At 33.6% G+C, this 18,389-nt stretch overlaps 4 protein-coding genes across 4 annotated transcripts; 1 reads left to right on the top strand and 3 right to left on the bottom strand.

Annotated features, from left to right (window-relative positions):
* Nucleotides 1-1,660: 1,660 nt before the first annotated feature.
* Nucleotides 1,661-7,471, bottom strand: Tsp_10649 (putative UBX domain protein). Its single transcript, XM_003373616.1, has 12 exons — nucleotides 7,439-7,471; nucleotides 7,278-7,373; nucleotides 7,031-7,205; nucleotides 6,934-6,972; nucleotides 5,457-5,532; nucleotides 5,153-5,289; nucleotides 4,947-5,072; nucleotides 4,502-4,893; nucleotides 4,197-4,473; nucleotides 2,402-3,850; nucleotides 2,181-2,351; nucleotides 1,661-1,968 (listed from the first exon to the last, which is right to left on the bottom strand). The coding sequence occupies exons 1-12, from the start codon at nucleotides 7,469-7,471 to the stop codon at nucleotides 1,661-1,663; spliced, it is 3,279 nt and encodes a 1,092-aa protein (XP_003373664.1).
* Nucleotides 7,472-7,541: 70 nt separating this feature from the next.
* Tsp_10650 (conserved hypothetical protein) lies at nucleotides 7,542-8,234 on the bottom strand. The gene is made up of 4 exons (XM_003373615.1): nucleotides 8,155-8,234; nucleotides 7,874-7,996; nucleotides 7,694-7,813; nucleotides 7,542-7,629 (listed from the first exon to the last, which is right to left on the bottom strand). The coding sequence occupies exons 1-4, from the start codon at nucleotides 8,232-8,234 to the stop codon at nucleotides 7,542-7,544; spliced, it is 411 nt and encodes a 136-aa protein (XP_003373663.1).
* Nucleotides 8,235-10,674: 2,440 nt separating this feature from the next.
* On the top strand, nucleotides 10,675-11,698 carry Tsp_10651 (conserved hypothetical protein). Its single transcript, XM_003373614.1, has 5 exons — nucleotides 10,675-10,691; nucleotides 10,893-10,951; nucleotides 11,087-11,093; nucleotides 11,145-11,478; nucleotides 11,582-11,698. The coding sequence occupies exons 1-5, from the start codon at nucleotides 10,675-10,677 to the stop codon at nucleotides 11,696-11,698; spliced, it is 534 nt and encodes a 177-aa protein (XP_003373662.1).
* An 853-nt stretch (nucleotides 11,699-12,551) lies between these two features.
* Tsp_10652 (ADP-ribosylation factor GTPase-activating protein 3) lies at nucleotides 12,552-15,907 on the bottom strand. The gene is made up of 13 exons (XM_003373613.1): nucleotides 15,833-15,907; nucleotides 15,412-15,456; nucleotides 14,621-14,812; nucleotides 14,415-14,546; nucleotides 14,145-14,298; nucleotides 13,982-14,088; nucleotides 13,774-13,916; nucleotides 13,570-13,698; nucleotides 13,318-13,506; nucleotides 13,155-13,244; nucleotides 12,985-13,096; nucleotides 12,673-12,906; nucleotides 12,552-12,569 (listed from the first exon to the last, which is right to left on the bottom strand). The coding sequence occupies exons 1-13, from the start codon at nucleotides 15,905-15,907 to the stop codon at nucleotides 12,552-12,554; spliced, it is 1,620 nt and encodes a 539-aa protein (XP_003373661.1).
* Nucleotides 15,908-18,389: the final 2,482 nt, after the last annotated feature.

Genomic DNA, 18,389 nt, shown 5'->3' with positions numbered 1-18,389 from the left:
GCTATAGCTGCTTTTTGAAAGCGGAAAATTTAAATTTTGAGAAAATGATTTCATCGATCAGAAAAAAATAAGATAATCACTACAAACCTGGTCGCACGATTATAAATGCGTAATTTGTTGAGATATGTCAAAAAAGTTTCATGATATTGCGATTTTAGTGGGAATAACTGGAAAGGAAATGAAACATGAGATGTTGATAATATAGAATACAATTCAATTTTAGCAATATTTATACAAATACTTTAACCTATAACCCCAGGAAATGTTTCTGATTCTAAACATTTGTACCTGAGGTTCATTTTTGTAATACAGAATCCGTTAAATTAAAAAAATTTTAATTACGCAATTTTATTGACTGCAAACGATATAGAAATAACAATTAATTGAAGTGAACACAATGAATTTAACATTTCATCTAATATTGCATTATTTCTCTCAATCAATGATACGTTTACAAACAAGAAATTCTGTCAAATATCTTATTAAATAATCAATTGAGAATAATTCATAGTATCTGTAATTAATATTTGTACAATATTGTTTCTATATATGACGAAAGAATTCATTAATACATTTTACTTCCCCAGAAGCACGCTTCTTGTCGTACTTAACCTACGTAGAGATATGTCGAAAAATTAGAATAAATACTAACTGTAGGCGCATTAGTTTTTCATAAATTGTTAATTTATTCCATTTTCACCCTTTTAAATTAATTATTTTGACAAAATACAAGATTTAAAGCTCATTTGCATAAGTGTAACTTCATTATGATGGACTAAGCGAAAATGCGATCAAACAACGACATGTGTGGTATCAATGAGATGCCCAATAAATAATTAAGAACATGAACAGCATAAAATTCAATGATATGATTGTTTTTCGAAAATATCAAACGTACAGTCGACATACGATAAGACACTGATGTGTTAATGAATTTTGGCGGGCATCTGCTGGACAGTTTGCTGTGAAATTCTGTATGACGCTGTTATTATTCAATATGAATGTCTTCCTATCGAAAGCTGTAATAATTTTGAGAATAGATTTTGGCCATTTTTGGAAAACAGTGTGGTTTGTGGCGCACGAAGTGGGTTTGCAATTTTCGAGAAATTCTTTTTCCAAAAATGGCTTGCATACATTTTCCTCAATCCGATACGGTTACTGCCCTATGGTACACTTATCCGCAGTGTTCCTATTTGTGTATTTGTTGAGGTGTTGCGTAAAAAGTAAATTGAAAATGGTATATCTTCATCATTTCAATGGCTAATCATAAAATCCATCTACAGTGCATCTCTAGTGCGAACAAAATTTGAAATTACTTTTTAAAACTAGAATTTCAGATGAAACGAAACTGTGAACATTTTTTGCATTATCTTTACTGTCGCTTTAGTGAAATCTTCAGTTTTGCTTAATGTGCTTTGGACTTCACTTTCATTATATTACTGAAAGTATTTCATGAAATAAAAATTTATGCTACGAGATACCACTGGCATAAATACTGTGGATACCAACTTCAGAATATCAAATTTTGATGCCTTCAACAAATTTTGCTACTCAAAGTGCTCAATTATCAAGATAGGTGATTTAAATATTTGATTTAACAAACGTGAACAACTAGGCAACGAAGCTAGTATAACGAAACGTATTAAAACGAAATTTCATACTATAGAATCATAATCACTTCATCATGCTCTGGTGGAGTTTTGGAAAAACACCAAGACCAATATTGTTGTTGCGTTGGAATAAACGTCTCTGTGGTGTCGGTGTGTAGTGTCTCGAAGTGGGACGATGAATGCGGAAACTGATAGCTCTGTTCCTCTGTGAGATCTGTACAACATGCATCTTTCGGAGAGTCAGAAAAATTTGGAAAATCATCTAGTTGCACTGCTGGAAACTGGAATGTGTCTCCATCGGGCGCAGATGGAAACGTAATAGTTGCATAATGGCCGTCATCTATTGGAATGCAGACACCTAAAAAGCTTTTGTCAACAAACGTCGAGTAATTCACAGCTGCGCATTGCATTACTCATTGGCGTCATTTTCTGATCATGCATCTCCAACATTGTACCTGAAAAAGGTTTCCAATCGTCAAATAACTTTACAATATTGTTCAATTCACCAATATTGTCCAGCCATGCTTTTAAAATTGTCGTGCATTTTATTATGAAAAATTGATAAATAACCTCCGACTTGCAACAGCCATTCTACTGCTTCGGTGTGCTTTTCTCTGACAGCAAAAAATAAAGCTGTGCGTCCATAGCAATCCATTAGGTTGATGTTCGTATACCTTTGGAAAAGTAATTCCAACAATGGAATATTTCCATTAATTGCTGCATAATGTACCGCGTGCATACCTGAAATATTCAGTATTGAAAAACAAGAAAAAGAAACAAATAAAGTTTACCTTCGTCATCTGTGCTATCAATGCTAGCGCCGCTTGACAAAAGTAGAAATGCAATTTCAGTATCGACAGCGTCGCACACTTTTGCGTTGAGTACAAATGGAGTCTGTCCGTCATTATTTCTTGTCTCAGTATTGCACAGTTCACTGTCCAGAAGTGCACACAGAATTTCAGTATTTCTGGTCATTACAGCGTGGTGCAGAGCAGTATTCCCATCAACATCCGCCGTCTCCAATGAGCACCCAAAATTTATTAAAGCAAGCACAGCCTGCAGTCGTGAATGACGAATGGCTATAATCAAAGCTGTTTCTTTGAGCAATTCTGTCTGTGCTTCCATCTTGGCACCTGCGTTCAATAGCATAATCATGAACTGCAACTCCACGTCTGAGGTACATCTTTCGGCGGCCACCATAAGCGGCGTCTGATCATCAGGACCCAAAGCGTTCACCTGGTCGTCCGTGATAGTTTCAGGATCAACAAGCACTCCATGAATTATGCACAAGTGCAAATCTGACCATTTGTACGTATCCCGCGATGTGGCATATCTTTCCTCCTGGTCTGCAGTTTGTGAATCAGTTGCGCAGAAGCTGTCTTGTTTAGATTTTAGAAAAATTTTCTGTGCACCATTGGTTGCTTTCTTGTCAGTGGTGGACTTTTGAAGCACTGAAGCTAGCGGCGTTAGGTAATTGGAACGTAGTGTAGTATTTAAATTTACAGGCCCTTCTTCCACCGGTGGATGCCATGTTGCAGCGTGAAGTCGTTTTCGTTGTAACATCAGCAGACCAAAAAAAATAAGTAACACCAAACTTGAAATTACAGTCACGATAAGTGGCAGAAAATTTGAAATTTCTGATTTCTTCTTCCTATCTACAGTGTTGATTTTCCAATTGACACGAGACTTCAAATAGTCAAATTGAGCATCACTGGCCAATTGATTGATCACTTCAGCAAATTTTGCAACACAGGACTTGCTGTTTTCTCTTGTGCATGCACTGCTGCTAATTGTCATCACAGCAAGAGTTCCGTATATTGCATCAGCTTGGTTTGCAATTAAAAATTTCGAATTATTATTTTCCGTCTCGTCTGTATTGTTGAAAAGAACTGCGTTGGAATTTTTATCATAGCCACTTTGTGAATTCCAACTATAAACCTTCGGCAAATTCAGCTCATCTTTCTTCAGTGTAATGTTGATATGCATGTGGCTGTTGATAATGGCCAACAATTCGCTCAGTGTGCTCATAAATGTACGAGGTGCAACGAGAACAACCATAACAATATCTGCATATTCAACCTGCTCAACGCCTGCTTCATAAAATTGACAACGTCTGCCGAAAATTCCATCAGGACAAGAGCAAAAGAATGTGTCACTGTGATTGAAACAAGTACCACCATTGAGGCACATATCAGCAGAGCATCTATTCGAACTGATTTCACAATATTTTCCAGTAATACCTGGAAGTAAATTGCAATTAGAAAAAAATTGAAATTATTAATAAATTTCAACCGTACATTTTCATATTTTCAAAAAGAAATAATATAACGTAGGCTATAAGTTATGATTTTTGTAAAAACTTTTTTATAAATTAAATGAAATAAATTATTGAGATGAAAAATTTTTACCAATAAATAAGTAAATTAATTTCTACAAAGCATTATTGTTCTTTGGATAATTTGGAATGTTGTGAAAAAAACAAGAAAGATATAAAACATGTTATAGCTATTTTTGCTCTGTCATGCTTGAAAAGCAGAATGGAAAAGTGAAAAATGCAAGACTATCCCAGAAAAAGGTACAGTTTACCTGCTGGACATGCGCAGGTGAAATGGTCGTTAAATTCGTGACAAACTCCCCCATTGTAACAAGGATTGGAAAAGCAGCTGCCAATTCCTGTTCCACAAGTGGCGCCTGTATACGGTTCGGTACACAAGCACTTGCTTGTACCATTTGCAATCACGCATATACCTCCATTTTCGCAAACAGTTTGTTGGCAATTGAAATGTTCCACTTCGCAGTGTACTCCAGTGAATCCTAAAAGTGAAGATGAAGAAGAAGACAACGCAGGCGGAAAATTTGTACTCTACATTGTAAAGCCCATGACAACAAACCTGGAAAACAAATGCAACGGTAGTTTGCAGCAGTTTCGACGCAGTTGCCGTTGTTGTTGCACAAAAGCGGACTGCACGAACGTTGCACTTGATCACAATTTTTCCCACCAAAACCCGACTCGCATGCACAGCTAAAACAACCAACAACACTACACTGTCAAAATAAACAGGAACATCTATGCTAATCGATAACTGATAATCTCCAAATAGGTTCGTGCATTTGCCGTGTTCACAAATATCTCGCGTGCATTCGTCAATATCACTTTCACACGTTGAACCTGCAAATCCTTTTGGACAAACACAACGATACGTTCCATCGGGCAAAACCATGCACTGGCCACCATTGTTGCACAAATTGTATTTGCATCGAGTGAAGTTTTCACAAAATTTACCTAAACCAGAAATAACAGAATATATAACAGTAAGAGTAATTCAAAGCAAAAACCTTCGTATCCTGATTCACAACGGCAATGAAAACTGTCCAAAGTTTCCAGTTGACAGATTCCATTTTTGCATGGCAAAGAGTCACAAGCATTTGGTAGTGGATTTTCGCAAAATGTTGAAGTCAATCCTGAAATTGTTTTTGATTATTTAATATTAAATTGAATTGTTGAAAAATAATTTTTCAATATATTTTTATTCATAGCTTACCGAGAGGGCAAAGGCAAGTGAAAGAAACAATTTCGTCTTCTTCGATCTGATAAACACAGCTTCCGCCATTTTTACAGGGATTTGACATGCAAATGTCTACGGTTTGGCAATGTTTTCCAACATATCCCGGTGTACATCTGAAAGTTTAATAAGTAAATATTAAAACAAATGAACATGTACGTGATACAACGATCAACAGAATATATCAAAGTTACAAACAAATTACAGCGTGGTATTTTGTTCAGTTAAGTTAAATGCTTCAAGTTAAGCTTCAGAAAAATTTGAAAGAAAAAGAAAAGCTCACTCGCATTGGGCGTTGCCGTGTTCGTTGAAGAAGCAATAGCCACCGTTTTCACAGAGATTTAATTCACATTTTTGATCTGCAAAAATAAATGCAATCAATTTGAAGATGAAGTGTAAAATTGATATGAAAAACAAAACAAATAAAAGAAAGCACAAAGCAGAGACTTTTGTGAAACTGACGAAAGTGTTCAATTGTCAACGTGGAATAATTGTGCATACTGTTTACCAGGAAAGTGTTGTAGCAAATGATTGCCAGAAGCGGTGGCAAAAATGAAAACATTGTCGACTTGATCAATGAATTATGCTTTGCAGAATACAGAATTAGAAGTTGCAGTTAAAATGGCACCAGCAATAGACGGAATGCAGTGCTATTCTTCTCTTCTTATTTTTTTTAAATAAAAATCTGCTCACAGTTTGAAAGTTACGTTAGCATTAGCATTGGAAAATTGTTGACAAGCAAAGACTGACATTCAACAATAAAATTGACGAATCTTATCAATCAGCATCTACTACGGTACGAACCGCTCGTTGCGTGCCGTTATACGTCACGTCGAATAATTATCAATTGTGTTGAAATTTTGCATAAAATACACCGCTCACAAAGAATATAGGTAACAGAACGTGAATTGCAATATCGTCGATTACTCGATTCAATTTGATTAATAAAAAAATATTTTTTGAAATAAAATTTGAAAATATCTGATTTCTGCAAATGGAAAAGCATGTTCTTCGCCCATAAGTAATTTCTTGTTAAAAAAGTTACTGGTGTACAAAAGTACAAGAAAACAGTATGCCGATTGCCGTCACCACGGTGATACAGTACTACTCGGATTGGCATCAATTTCGATTTTTAAATTTAAATCCTTCAATTGTTACTTTAATTAAAAATGTTCACTGGTTGCAGTGTTGCACTGACACCCACAGGTGCAAACTAGCATTTTCGAAACAAACAAACAAACAAACACTTTTTGAACATTGTTTTAAATTGAAGTTCACAAGTTCAATTACAGCAGCAAACGTTGAAGATAAAAACGTAAAGTTGTAAAGCAAATGCGCTCAATCGGCATCCTATACTGGCCAACTTAGCCAACTGTTTATATATAACAACATTTTATAAATTTGATCTTAAATTTTCAAAATTATAAAAAAAACTTTTCCGATATTCCAAATTTATATTAAATGATAAATAATTGTAAATTTGCATTGCATAGGAGAAAATTGTTTTGACCAGAATTGTTGTTTTCATGTATCGTTGTATAAAACAATTTTGACTTTCGGTTGTTTAAGTGGATAAAAATTTTTGCTTCACCAATTTATTCCAGCACACACAGAGCAACAATCAATTGGGAAAAAATTTCTTAAATTTCAAATTCATTCCATCAGGCGTACTGTATTTGAATTTTCTTAAAAAATAAACAATGCTCGTGTGATACAGTGACAGTGGTGATTTTTCCCTTTTCCCGATAAAAATTACATACTCAAAGAACGAACATGGATAACTGCACTTGGATGCAATTCTAAATAATAAAATCAGTAATAATTCTGATAATATTATTATAAAATAACTATGATTACTCATATCCAACAACGTTTTGGACTTGTCTTCTTCATTGAAAAATCGAGTTGGAAATGTTGTAAAATATTCCAAACGTTCACTTCCGAAAAAATTATCCGCAAACAACTTGGCATCTGCCCAAGTTTGAGTCTTTTTGAACTCTTTGACAGCCTTGCTTCCATTCGGCATTCGAAACTGACAACATTGTCAAATTATCATACAAAACAAAGTGCAAATATTCTTTGAAATACAAAAAATTGGAATTACCTGCAATGTGCATGTCTCCAAATCATCACCGATCGAAGCTTTTTCCTCTTTTCCCACGGACGATGACGCCGACGGCTCAGAAGCAGAAGCCGCTTTCTAAATTATATATTCATTTTCGAAAATGAAATGTCAAAGATGCTACAGATAATAAAGAAAAATACACTCTTTTGCAATTGTCGCGCTTCTCGGTCCATTCGAATTTCATCCAAAATTTTCTTTCTACACAAATTCAACAAATTAATTTGACTAGCTTGAAAATAAATGCTATCTATCATCATACTTGGCCAGATAATCGTCGTGCTTCTGCTGCTTTCTCTGCTTGACCATTTGTTTAATCTCTTCCATTTCCAATCTAAAAGTGTAGAAATATTTTTTTATTTATTAAAATTAATTTTAAACAATTGAAAATAATTCACCGTCGTCGATAATCGGCCATTTCGAGTCCCATTTTTCGACGCTCCTTTTCCGCTTCAATCTCTTTGCGTTGCTCTTTTTCCTCCCTCTGCTTGGCCATTTGTTGCATTCGTATGTAAAGACTGACAACATTGAAAAACAACTGATCAGCTACAAAAAATGTACAAATCACCCACAACTACTTTTGGGTAGCTTTTTTCTTCTCCTCTTCCGCCACGGCATCTTCAACTTCACTGAAGTTGCAATGCTTGAATTCCAACGAATGCTGCTTCATCGCCTTTTGCGAACTCAACAATCTACCACAACTGTAAAATACAAGCAAACAAACAAATCAACCATAAATACTTGAACATTGTACGCAATTTATACGTTTTTAAATTAGACTACCAAAAAAAAAGAAAAATTAAATAATTTTAAAGTAAACTCCCATTCGATGCTAATGAAAATTGCAAGCATCTATTACTCGTTGCACTTCATGTAAGTGACTTTCTTTTCCGGCTGGTTCTCCAAAGTAGCTTCAGTTTTCGCTTGTTTCGAGTCCATTTTTTCCAAATCACCCACCTGATGACGATCCTCTGTGATCAACAAATCACTTCAGCCAAGTTGCTTGCAAATTTGAAACACTTCAACGAGCCTACCTATACTTTTCATCTCTTCAAGCAACTTCTGCTCGACGGCAGTTTCGCCTTTGTCAGCTTCGTCCAGAGTTAAACTGTTCGCCATCAGCCTGGAATGTGAGCAAAATTTACAAATTGAACTCAAGAAAAAGATGAAAAACAATATTGTGAGCACCAGTCGCAGAGAACTTGAATATCAGAAGATCCAGTGATTTGACGCGCCAGATCACTAAAATGGACAATTTAGATCAATTCAACCAGTGGAAAAAATTTACATGTGATGTTGTGGGAAACCCATCTCAGCAAGGGTAGAATTGTCGTTGCCTTCCATTCCGCTTCACGCAACTTTCTTTAACTATTATTATTAAAATGCAAGTACAAGCAATCACTTCAATACGATATTCTTACAGAAAAAACTATTTTACAGAAAAAACTTTTTATAATTTAAATTACACGTATATATAGTGAAGCGTAACTTATTCAATATTTATTACTCATTCAACAACAAGCATATATATATATATGCAAGTTTAGAACATTTTCTTAATTTTGATTACTGTATTTCGTAATGTATTGTGATCAGATAATTTCTTTTCAGATTTGTACGACATGAATAAAAAAACATTTTTTTCCCATTGTTAACTTTTCAATTAAAATTTAATATTTCCACGCTTTGAATGAACATACAATAATAATACATCGACATGTATCATATACTTCGTGACAGCAAGCATCATTTGATGTAATTCATTGATATGAAAAAAAAGTTGAAAATTTCACAAATTATACTTGAGTAAAAATGGAATAAATCTTGTTAATTAATAAAATAGTATTCATATTTTCAGTACAGTATTCTTATTAAAAAATCAAGTTTAATTCATTTGAACGATGAAGCTGAACAAAATATTGGCAACCGGTAACAATAAAAGAGAAATTTGAAGGTGCTTTATTTAAAAGCAATAAATTATATGGAGAAAATGAAAAACAAGAAGCAATCGCTTTCATTAATCAATCAGTCACTTGAATAAATCGAATGCGATTCGTATTATGTAAAAGCTGAATATTGTATTTCAATAAATTCATTTTTTATTATTTATTTCCAAAGTTTCCAAGTATTTTTTTTGAAATTAAATCTGACAAAAGAAAAATGATCCACACCACGTGATATCGACGAAACAGCACAGAGGTACTGTATTCAAAAATTGTTTACTTCTCAATATTCACGCTCAAGTCAATTTTCAAAAAGTGCAAAAACACTCCATTTCAAGTCAACTATTGAAGTTGAAAATTTGAAATATTTTCAATAAATTTTTTGATGCAAAATTTCATCTCAGTTTTATTGTACTTACGGATCAATATCTTGATGTACCTTCAACACTTTTTCGAATTTTTTAACCTAAACAGCTAGTTGTTTTTTCATTCTTTAAAATTCTTCAGCTTGATTAAGTTCTAGTTTGAAATTAATTGTGGTAAGTGCTCTTTTTCTGTTTCTATGCTAGCAGACAATTTTCACCAAACTTTCACCGAAAAATTCAATTCACAATGCAATATCCTACATCATCCCTCATATGGTGGTGATTGATCAACACGCGTAATATATATATTTTTTTAAAAACAGAAACAGTTTTTTTTCCAATATATAAATGTGCAAAAAAATTTTTTCCTTTTTCATTTTCAACGTACAAGCGTGACGTTCATTCGGCTTGGGGTGGAATTTTCAAATTTGACAACACCAGCAGCAATAGGGAATATATTAATTGAAAATCGTTTTTCCCCGAAAAGAAATATAAAAAAAAACAAATTTTCAAATAAAAAGAATTTCAGTGACAGATTGAAATTGGTCGGTTGCTTGTTTTTTGTTGTTCGGGGTGTTGTACAAGTTGGCTGAGCTATTTTAATCCAGTGCTAACAAACATTATGCGACGACCAAATTTCAGTCGACAGTTTCGTTGAACGATCTAAGCATCGAACAGCTGTTGATCGAAATTGATTTTATAATTTGTTTCATATTTTACAATAAAATAGTTCAAGATAAAAATTATCTTTTCTAAAAAAAATTTTCCTTCCCAATCTCGTTCATTTCACCACAGAATACAGTTGCAAGTTTACAAAACTAACTAACTTGCATAATTCGTATATAATTTTATCGTAAACAATTCATGCAACATTTTCCCGACGAAGGTTCAACGGCTTACTGCGTGTAAACAAAATTCAACCAATAACAACACATTTCTCCTCCAGCTGTGACCGAAACGCCACCTAGAATTTGAATTCAACCGTATAATTTAGCAGAAAAGAAAATCATCACGCAGTCGAGGCTGATATCGGTTGAATATTTCGCGTCTTTGATTTTAGTAAAGCAGCTGATGGAACCGCGTCCCGGGTACGTACGTGTACACGTGCATATAAATATATTCATAATATTTTATAAAGCAACATTAGGCATTCATATTAAATTTTAATTTTCTTACTTACTTTCTTTCTTTTTACAAACAGTCGCCTTACCAACGAAAGGTACGGTAAATTTTCGACATGCTCTTTTTTCACTTATTCTATATATATATATGTTGGTATTGTTTTTCAGATTGTTGAACACAACCATGATAGAATTGCATTACAGGAGTGAACATGGTGCAGTACTGCGTAATTTTCTGTTCGAAATTTTCAGCTTGTCTACGCAAGATGTAAGCGTGGGGAGAAAGCTTTTTGTTTATTTTTTCAAATCTTCCTCTCTGTTCCCAGATGTTGTCACAATTAAGTATTATGATTTTTTTATAGCCGCTAAGTTTGTTCAAGTACAACTCTATGCTGTATAAGCTTTATTGTTTCACACAAGAGTGCCGAGACTTCGTGCACAACATGATCTTCGTGGAAATATTCAACGGACGCACGACGACCGAGCACTTGTTCAGCCACTTTTCCTCCTATGGCAAAGTGCTGCACGTGGAAATACGCCACGAAAATCCACACGTGGCCATTGTCACTTTCCAGACAGCCGAAATGGCCAGAGCCGCTTGTTACATCTGCAAAGAGTTCCACTTCCCCAACTGTACGATCATGTGCTCTTACATTTACAACTTGGAAGATTTTGTCACCAAATCCGTGCGAGATTTTCTCATCATGGACGCTGCCAATTCTTGAATCGCTTGATTGCACTCGATGTTTCAGCAGTATTCGCTTCCACCAATTTCTCTTTCTCTCTCTCTCTCTCTCTCTCTCTCTCTCTCTCTTATTTTTATTCCACAATTTCAACTTTAATATTTCAGTTTTTAGCATGCAACTCCACCTGTTCGTATGAGCAATGTCGTTTGTATTCGAGCACATGCTTTTCGAATGTACTATGCAAAATTGCACGTTTCAATTATTATTACTATACTGCTACTATTGTGATTGACGTTGCAGAATTTTACTAATTTTTAAATGTCCGATGATAGTTGTATTATAACTTTGAGCAAAAATGTATTATTATTATTATTATTGATGAAATGAAAAGAATAAAAAAACAATTCGAACCTCTTCTCAAATGAAAAAATAGCTCTTCTGTCCTGTTGGTCCAAAGCCGTAGTAGCAGTAGTTGTGCATGAGCAACAACAGAAAAGCAGCACAAAGCAATTCTGAAATGTTTGTAAATTTTGGTAAATGATCAATCGATAGCGAATGCGTAAAAAAAGCACAACCACCATATGTAGCAAAAACATACTTTCAAACAAATGTTTTTTCCTTATCAGAGCACAGTTGCAACATGTATGCATACATACATATATGTAAAAAGCAAAGCTGATTTATCACGGCAGAAACAACATTTGCACATTTGCATTTCAGATAAAAAGTACACTTGAAACAAAAAAGATACTAATAGTTATTCCAATTTACTGATGCGCAACAAGAATCATCAACAAGTGCAACTGAAATGAATAAAGTTGCAAAAAGAGAAATACAACCTCCAAATCCGACCAAATACAGTATAATAAATGAACAATGAATACAGACAGACCATGAGAAAAGCAAGGTTGTTGTTGTTGTTGCATGGAAATGTTGAAATCAAAAAAGGCATACACACTGTCCTCCCATGCAAAACCATTCAATACAATATTATGAGATAAAAAAAAGAATAATAAAAGTTATAAGAACCAGCACCTACCAAAAAAATAAAATAAAATAATAATTATGTTCATTTCAGAATTAGTGGACACAAAAAATATAGCAGCAATTGTCGTGTAGCCGCCGTCACACGTCAAACACATCAGCGTCCGTAATTTTCCTAAAACAAAAAAAAATAATTAGTATTGCCAAAATCAAAGTTCACACTGCAAACTTTGTACGCAGACAAATGAAAAGGAAAAGCAATATTCAACAATATTTACGCTGATGTAGCTGCTGAAATTGGACGAAAGCGTCGCCAGCTTGCCGGTCACTTTGGCAACTCCTTGTTTGACAGAATCTTTGATATCGGCCATATCTGGCAATTGCATGCTCACGGACTGCGCGTAACTGCTAATTTTACCACCAGCTGCACGATTTGGATCATTTTGAAAAAGATCACTGCTCGATATGGCGCTGCTACCTTGGAATCTTGCAAGGTTGCTCTGCACTTCGAACTAAACAAGCAACTGTTACCAATTATAGAATGGGCATAATTTTAAACTAATAAACTGCCCTGTTCACAATTAACATACATCTGGTTTGTCTTGACTGAAGTATTGTTCAGATGAAATTGCTTTTGCTGAACCAAATTTCTGTTGCGCACTTCCAACCGATGTGCTGTCGTACGGTGAAGGGGGTGCATTTCTGAAATCGGCAAAACTTCAAAGCAATGATATACATACACAAAATGCAATAATTATACCTGCTAGAGAATGACGACGACGACGGCTGGGCACGTTTGGAATAATCGTACGAATAACTGTTATTACCATTCTCACCGATGTCAGTTTGTCTGCAACAGATTTTCACCAAACTATTTAAATAACGATATTTTCAACTCAATGCACTGCTTGGTTGCTGCTCACTTGTTCAACTGACAAAATTCCCAATCATCGGTAAAATTGGAAAAATCCGTCGTCCTGTCGAGAGCGCTCTTTGTCACTGTTGTTGTTGCCGTTGCTGCTTTGCCTCTCTTACCCTGGTGCTGTTGAACGTCAAAACCACCACTGCTTCCGACTGGTTGCAAATCTTGCAAAACTGAATGACTAACTTGACTGAAACAAATACTGGATATATAGATATAGATACTTCTTCCCCTCCTCCTCCACTATTCATACTTCTTTCCCACGTTGAAGCCCATCCCAAGACGTTCTATTGGAACCTCTGATTTTCGACCAATAGCTTTCAATTGTTCTTGCTTCTTTTGCACCATCTCTTCAACATCTTTCAGCGTAAATCTGTCCACGCTGTTCAAAATATTCAACTCATTCAACTGTACTGCATGAAATGTAATTAAAAAAATTTTTTTTCTTCAAACATACTTGACCGTTTCCGTTTCCGCTGGCATATCAGGTTGTCGTTTGGTCTTTTTCTCCAGTTGCATCTTTTCCATCTCCTTCGCCTGACGCTCAATTTCGTCAAAATCGACATCCACTTTCTTTGCGCCCAGCTTCTTAGCTCCGACCTGAACATAACGGTATGCAAGAACAATAATAATAATAATAATAATAATTCAACTTTTACACTCACCGCTTTTCTCCCGCCAAGTCCAGTCCTCTGCCCCAAGACGCTTGTACCTTTTTGATTTGTACCAGCTAAATTTGCACCGCTTTTCTGAACTGAAGTGCTAGTAAGTTCTCAAAAAAATAAAATAATAATAATTTCGTAAACAAATATTCTCTTTGTATATTACCCGATAATGCAGGCTTGACACTAGCAGCACTGCTGTCAAAGGGTGTGGACTTTTTGGCCGTAGCTTCTTCTTTCATGTGATCAGCGAAAAAATCCACTTCTGTATCGGCAGGCTTTGATGAAATTTGGCTTCCGGACGCTGAATCCAAATGCAACTAAAAACAATGCTAATTTTACATGCAACAGATCGCATTGAACAACTTTAAACTTAAAATTGTTTCCATTTTGTTTAAATTTACATTTTTTTGGTGGAAAATAAATAAATTGTTACTTTCTTTCCGTTTGCACGATGCGCTGAAATGGCCATGGCGTTAAGTTTGTCGCGATAGATGCGTGCCGCTCGACTACCGTATTTCTGTTGAGCATCATTAGTATCGCAACCGTGACTGGCAAAAAACTGCGCCTAAAAAATAAAAGAAATTAATTAATAATTAATAATAGTACATATATATATATATATATTTGATTATTCATCACCGCATTCGCGTTTCCTCCAACTTGCATTCTTCGCAACTGCACCCATGTCCAGTTCGTGTCGAGCTGCGTAGAGCGTACAAAAGACAAGTGCACACCAAGACCTCGATGAATAGCCGAACAGTCGATACAAATAAAAATGCCATATGTTACGCTTGCCCAGGTTGGATTTTTCGCTTGACAATCAAAACAGCACTAAAAATGATGAAAATAAGGAAGAAGAAGTAAAATTGAACGTCGGCAAAATTGAAATTCACATTCTGCAAACATGTCTATTTCAATAAACAATCAACGCTGCATCAACAGCTATTACAATAATTATAAACACACTACAACTCTCTACTCGAACGTCAAATTAACAAACAACACATATTTCGAAAATACAATTATATGATAAAATCAATTTTCTTTTTTTTTCAAATTTTAACATCACGAATGACATAAATCAAAATCAAAGAAATAAACTTATACAAACTATGAAAACTATGCCACGTCGTTTATATTGCCGTGAAAAACACAGCAGAAAGTACCGGCAGAAAATGTGGCCAGTTCATGAACTGTTCAATTTCACCTAATTACATAAATAACTAAACTTAGAAATATAAAACTGAATTCATCTCGGTGAACGTATCAAGTTACCATCTAATTTTGTCGATGCAAAATGCAAGTCACACTTTACACCAAAATACAGATTATTAAAAAATTCAAAGGATAAAAGTAAAAAATATGTTATTCATTTGGAAAAAATCAACTTAAGATGCAGAACGTAAATTCAGAAAGATTAATGCAATCACACGACTCAATCTGATCATTACTTCCGATTTGACGTAATACCAAAACTAAAAATTATTCATCAAAAAATGCTTGTGGAAAATACTAAGCACAACAAATATATGAACAATACATGTATACGCTGTTTACATTTGGATGATGGTAGTAGTCATCCATAATTTAAATATACTAATTATGAAATATAAAAAAGAAAAAAAACTTTACAAATCACTACTTTTCAAGTAAAAAATGATCAAGCAATATTTTGAAAATAATTATTAAAATATTAAAATCATAATTACTATAAAGTCAAGAAAACTTAAATTTTTAACGAAACAATATTAACATAATAATTATAATAATAACATGGAATAAACATTTTAATAAATAAAATATATCAAAATTAATTACAACAAAATTTGATCAAAAAATAAACAAACATACTTTATTAGCAGGATAAGAAAGAAGCTTTTTAAAAATGGCGTCAATATCTTGTTTGGATGCTATTTCGTCAGTCATTTTGAACAAATGAACTGCGGTTGACAAAAGGCGATGGGTAAATCACTCCTAAACAACAATATTACCGTCAATGCTAATTTACAGTAAATTACTACTGATTATCAAGTACTATCGTACATTATTGTTGTTGATTTTTTTATAAAAAACTAAAATAAACAGCTAAAATATAAAAAATTAAATAGAATTACATTAGAACAAACCAATTACAGTATTATTTTTAAATTTTTGATAAATTTATGCCAACATAAAAAAAGTTTTTGCTTTTCATAATTTCCTCAGTGGAATTTTTACGCATTTTCCAATTAAAACTGAGAAACTTCAATAATAATGCTATTCAAGAATTAATTGTAATATTTTGGTTTCCGTCATTGTGAAATGAACAAACAAAAAAAAATTATGCATGCACATGCGACATTTTTTTCAAAATTATTGAGATTAGAAAATGAACTAAAAATCATTTTTTCAAAATGCAAAACTAATCAATATAGCACACGACAGATATGCATATGTGCTGCTTTCGTATTCAATGGTTTCAATTTCATTCATCAAAAAGTATAAGCTCATAAGGAGTGTTTCAACATTTATCGACTGCAACGTTGATTGCATGATTTATTTTTCCATTCCCATTCTCCATGTGCTGAATAAAGAAAACATTTCTAAGCACAATGTTGCTTTGCCTTTGTGTTGCTCTGTTGGGTAAGTTATTTTTTAAAACATTAACCAACACATTATTGAAAGCGTTTTCACAAAAAAGATTGAGCTTGTATTGCTCGTGTCATGTGGTGCTAAGATTGATTACCTTCATCTGCTTGCATTTTGTTTAATTTTAATATTTGTTTTTCAGTTTCTCGCGTTATATTTATTCAAATACTTTCGTAAAATGTTAATTCAGTATTTTGAAGCTAAATTCTAGGTTCTTGTTGATTGATTTTATGTCCTGTCTATTTGTGTTTCCTTTGAAAAGATATTTTACCAAAAAACGACAAAGAACAGACTACGTATATATATTATTTATAATTTTTTTATTTTGAAATAAACTGCTGAAATGAAAAGTAAATTTTACCTCACAATTTGAAGCATCTTATAATTTTGTAAAAACAAAAATCACATCACAAATATGAAAAGAAAAGGAAGGTTTCGTATGCGAATTGAACATATAAAATTCGGATGCGGTTATACTTTTTTTAAATACATGTTCGCCTTATCATAAGTTGAATTCGCTGAACATTGATCCTTCATTGGACAGATTGGCAATTTGGCAATCTTTTGAAGAGGAGAAAAAGAATAAAACTTTTAAAAAGCTGACAAAAAGATAACAATATTTTTCTATTCACATTTTCGAATTTAGCACTTCTTATTAAATAATTGCCAAATCCAATCATGCTCTTTAGTGGGGTGAAGATCAAAGCATTGGCAAAGTTCAAGAGATGATTAAAATTGTCATTGTTAGTGAAGGAGAGATTAGGTATTCATCATTAATCATGATCAATATTAATACAACAGACAGACAGCAGTTGTTTTCATTAGTATACTACACATTTGGTACGCCGAATGGAGAAATTGTTCAATAAATTAACAATAATAATACATTTATTTATCCGATGGCAAGTTGTGGCTTCCTTAAAAAAGTTGTTTGCCTTATTCATCTTAATTCTATCATAATAAAGAAATATTTCATTCAATTTCTTCCACAAGCTTAAAATTGTCCTTTCAAAAAGCAATTATATTGTCCAATTTAGTCTGATATGGGAAATTTCAAAAAGAGAAAAATTCAAAATACACATTTCACGTCAGTCGACAAGGAAGATAAATTTTGTAAATTTGCTACGGTTCTAATTTGACGTGATTTGAAAATAAAGCTTTTAAGCGAGTTATTTTCGAGATGACAAGCTTCATGTGATGTGGCTTTGTGTCAACAACAATTTCAAAAGGTTGCCGGATAAAAATTTACACAGATTCGATTTATTTAGTCTTATAATTAATTGTCCTGTTTGCTGTTAAACGTGCTTTTATCACAAGAGCGGCCGTAATTCGCAACGGTAAAATTAAATTAACCATTCTTCAAGGTTAAAAAGTTGATTGACAAAAGCATTTCCAAGTATAACATCATTTAAACAGTATTAAGCTTTGAAGAGAACTGTTCAAAGAAATGTTCACTGACCACTCAAATTATTATACAAACAAACATACATATATATGTTTGTACAGAATGAATTATCAATTCTGCTGTCTAAGGTATATTCGTCAATGTGACTAATATTTGACATAAAATCAGACATTCTTTAAAATTACTAAATACAAAAACTGAATAATACTTTGGAAAAATTTATTCTTGAATTTGGAAAAAAATTTCACATTCATTTACATGCACTTTACAACAAAGATCATAATCTAATACTAGCACTAGTACTACTACTACTACTACTGCTACTACTACTACTACTACTACTACTACTACTACTTACTAATAATAATAATAATA

The sequence above is a fragment of the Trichinella spiralis genome (assembly GCF_000181795.1).
Source record: "Trichinella spiralis strain ISS 195 chromosome Unknown Scfld6, whole genome shotgun sequence".
NCBI classification, from domain to species: Eukaryota; Metazoa; Nematoda; class Enoplea; order Trichinellida; family Trichinellidae; genus Trichinella; species Trichinella spiralis.
This window is presented reverse-complemented; position numbering and strand designations above follow the sequence as displayed.

Bases quoted from the DNA above. Each gene is read 5' to 3' on its own strand.
- Tsp_10650 (XM_003373615.1), bottom strand. From the start codon at position 8,234: ATGGACTCGAAACAAGCGAAAACTGAAGCTACTTTGGAGAACCAGCCG. The intron at 7,814-7,873 runs GTAGTTGTGGGT...CAATGTTGTCAG, and splicing joins AAGAAAAAAGCTACCCAAAA to TCTTTACATACGAATGCAAC. The intron at 7,630-7,693 runs GTGAATTATTTT...CTACACTTTTAG, and splicing joins ATGGCCGATTATCGACGACG to ATTGGAAATGGAAGAGATTA.
- Tsp_10652 (XM_003373613.1), bottom strand. From the start codon at position 15,907: ATGACTGACGAAATAGCATCCAAACAAGATATTGACGCCATTTTTAAA. The intron at 15,457-15,832 runs GTATGTTTGTTT...AATAATTTTTAG, and splicing joins TTTCTTATCCTGCTAATAAA to TTTTGGTATTACGTCAAATC. The intron at 14,547-14,620 runs GTGATGAATAAT...TTTATTTTTTAG, and splicing joins TTGGAGGAAACGCGAATGCG to GCGCAGTTTTTTGCCAGTCA.
- Tsp_10651 (XM_003373614.1), top strand. The intron at 11,479-11,581 runs GTATTCGCTTCC...TTCAGTTTTTAG, and splicing joins TTGCACTCGATGTTTCAGCA to CATGCAACTCCACCTGTTCG.
- Tsp_10649 (XM_003373616.1), bottom strand. From the start codon at position 7,471: ATGGACCGAGAAGCGCGACAATTGCAAAAGAGT. The intron at 3,851-4,196 runs GTAAACTGTACC...ATTTACTTCCAG, and splicing joins CACCTGCGCATGTCCAGCAG to GTATTACTGGAAAATATTGT. The intron at 1,969-2,180 runs GTTATTTATCAA...AAAGCTTTTTAG, and splicing joins ATGGCTGTTGCAAGTCGGAG to GTGTCTGCATTCCAATAGAT.